The sequence below is a fragment of the Haplochromis burtoni genome, unplaced genomic scaffold, assembly GCF_018398535.1.
Source record: "Haplochromis burtoni strain Fernald_Lab_line unplaced genomic scaffold, NCSU_Asbu1 Contig_291, whole genome shotgun sequence".
Lineage (NCBI taxonomy): Eukaryota > Metazoa > Chordata > Actinopteri > Cichliformes > Cichlidae > Haplochromis > Haplochromis burtoni.
Genome location: NW_024582652.1, coordinates 780,153 through 782,298, shown reverse-complemented (window position 1 = coordinate 782,298; position 2,146 = coordinate 780,153). Strand labels below are relative to the sequence as shown.

The following is a 2,146-nucleotide window of genomic DNA, read 5'->3' as shown; positions in this document are numbered from 1 at the left end:
AACCGTAGCTGCCTCCACCAGTGTGTGAATGTGAGAGTGAATGAATAGTGGAATTGTAAAGCGCTTTGGGTGCCTTGAAAAGCGCTATATAAATCCAATCCATTATTATTATTATGAGTACCATTGTTTCAGAGGGTGTCCGTCTCCCAAATCCACACTAGAAGCCAGTTCCACAGCAGAGGGGCCTGAAAGCTGAAGGCTCAGCTTTCTGTTGTGCTTCTAAATACTGTAGGAACCGCAAGTAAGCCTGCAGTGTGAGAGCAAAGTGCTCTAATGGGATAGTGTGATGCTATGAGATCTTTAAGCTATGATGGGGCCTGATCAGTCAAGACTCCTTCCTCTGTTCTTGTTTCACTGTGATGTTACAAAGATCTGTTTTGTGTCCCAGCCGATCAGCAGGAGGAGAAGAGTCTGACGGAGCACCAGACGAACATTTTCAACCATTCGGACTCAGCTCAGCTGCTACAGTGGACAAAAATGTCATCAACACAAAAGGTGAAGAACCTATCACTTTTATTGAAACTGTGCACTTCATCAGCTGATGCTTGTTTGTCAAGATTGAAAAGGATTCAAGAAGAAGTTTGTCATTTCGTATGGTATTACCCAGGCTGAAATGAAAGTGTTTCTCACCAGCATCTACAGTGCAATAATCAATACAACTAAAAAGAAAAATGGTTTAACAAACAGTAAAAAGGCAGTAATAAATCACAACAATAAAAAGGGGTAAATAACACAAAATCTTAATTCATAAACAAACTCCAGTCCAAATACTCACACTCATACAGGTAGCATCAGCCCTTTCACAGAAGGGGATAATTAAATTAAGTAGTGTGTGTATCTGGGGAGTATATTGTATGCTGTGCGTGTGTGTGGATAGGAGGCATCAGAGTATAGCTGTGCTAATAGCTGAATGGATGGTTATTGGGTGCAGTCCTGCTCTTCTGAGTCTCCCGAGGGAGTGCAGACGCTTTTGTGCTTTTTTTGATAACTGCTGTTGTATTAATGAAGAAGGACGGGTCATCAGCAAGGAACTTAACACTGCTGACCCTCTCCACAGCAGCACCCTCTATGGAGAAGTCTGTGTGGTGATCTCTGCCAGACTTCCTGAAATCGATCACCATCTCTTTTGTTTTGTCCACATTGTTGGTAAGATTACGGGATCTACACCACACTTCAAGCTGCTCCACATCTATTCTATAAGTGGTCGTTATCAGTGATGAGACCAACCACAGTTGTTGTCTGCAAATTTCACAATATGATTAGCACTGAGTCTGGCTTACAGTAATGTGTGAGCAGACTGAACAGCAACGGGCTCAGGACACCCCAGAGGAAAGTCTGTGCTCAACAAGATGGTCTTTGATGTGTGGCTGCCCACCTTGACTGTCTGTTGCCGCTTTTCAAGAAGCTGAAAACCCATTTGCAGGTTGCAGGGTCCACGCCTAATAGCATCAGCTTTTCCAACTGCTGCAGAATGATCGTGTTAAAAGCTGAGCTGAAGTCGATGCAAAGGACTCTGGCAGAGGGGTGTTATTCCTCTCCAGGTGTGACAGCATAACATGGAGTGTGGTAGAGAGAGGTCATCTTCTGTAGATCGGTTGGTCCTGTATGCAAACTGAAGGGGATCCAGGTCTATTTGGAGACTGTTCATGATGTGCTTCAAGACCAGCCGCTCGAGGCATTTACTCACAATTGGTGTCCCTTGTCATTGTGGGAGGGGGCTTGTAGTACATAATGTGTTGGAAGCCCTGCCACAGCATCGTTCCTCACACTGTGTTGAGAAGCGCTCCACAGTCTGATATTGTTGTCAAGGGAGCAGACATTGGCCGGCAACTGTGTCCGTACGTCTGGCTTGTATTGGTTAGCAGCTAGCCTTGCATTAGCTCCTCTATGCTTACCCTGCTTCTGCATCCTATCACACCGCTTTCTGTGTTTCCTCCTGGGTGTTGCTCAGAAAGAAAAGAAAGAAAAAGAAAAGAAAAACAAACAAAACACCTGGATCACCTGTATGGAGAAAAAAAAATTGTGCAGCATGCAAGATAGACAGCGCACAATGTGCTTTGAGACAGCAGGAAAGAAAGGTGTAGTCCGCGTCTGTGAACACCGGTGTGTACACCTGTGTGCATAGCTGTGTGGATCAGCATGCTTG

General features: G+C 44.8%; 1 protein-coding gene across 2 annotated transcripts in view; it reads left to right on the top strand.

Moving 5' to 3' along the window:
• Nucleotides 1-94: 94 nt before the first annotated feature.
• LOC102293331 (zinc finger protein 239) overlaps nt 95-2,146 on the top strand; it is a 68,298-nt gene continuing 66,246 nt past the window's right edge. The window contains exon 1 of one of the 2 annotated variants that reach the window (XM_042227948.1): nt 95-495. In XM_042227948.1, coding sequence (XP_042083882.1) covers nt 478-495 — 18 coding nt within the window. In that variant the 5' untranslated portion in view covers nt 95-477. The remainder of the gene's footprint in view (nt 496-2,146) is intronic. The other variant, XM_005940391.3, reaches the window with a different exon arrangement.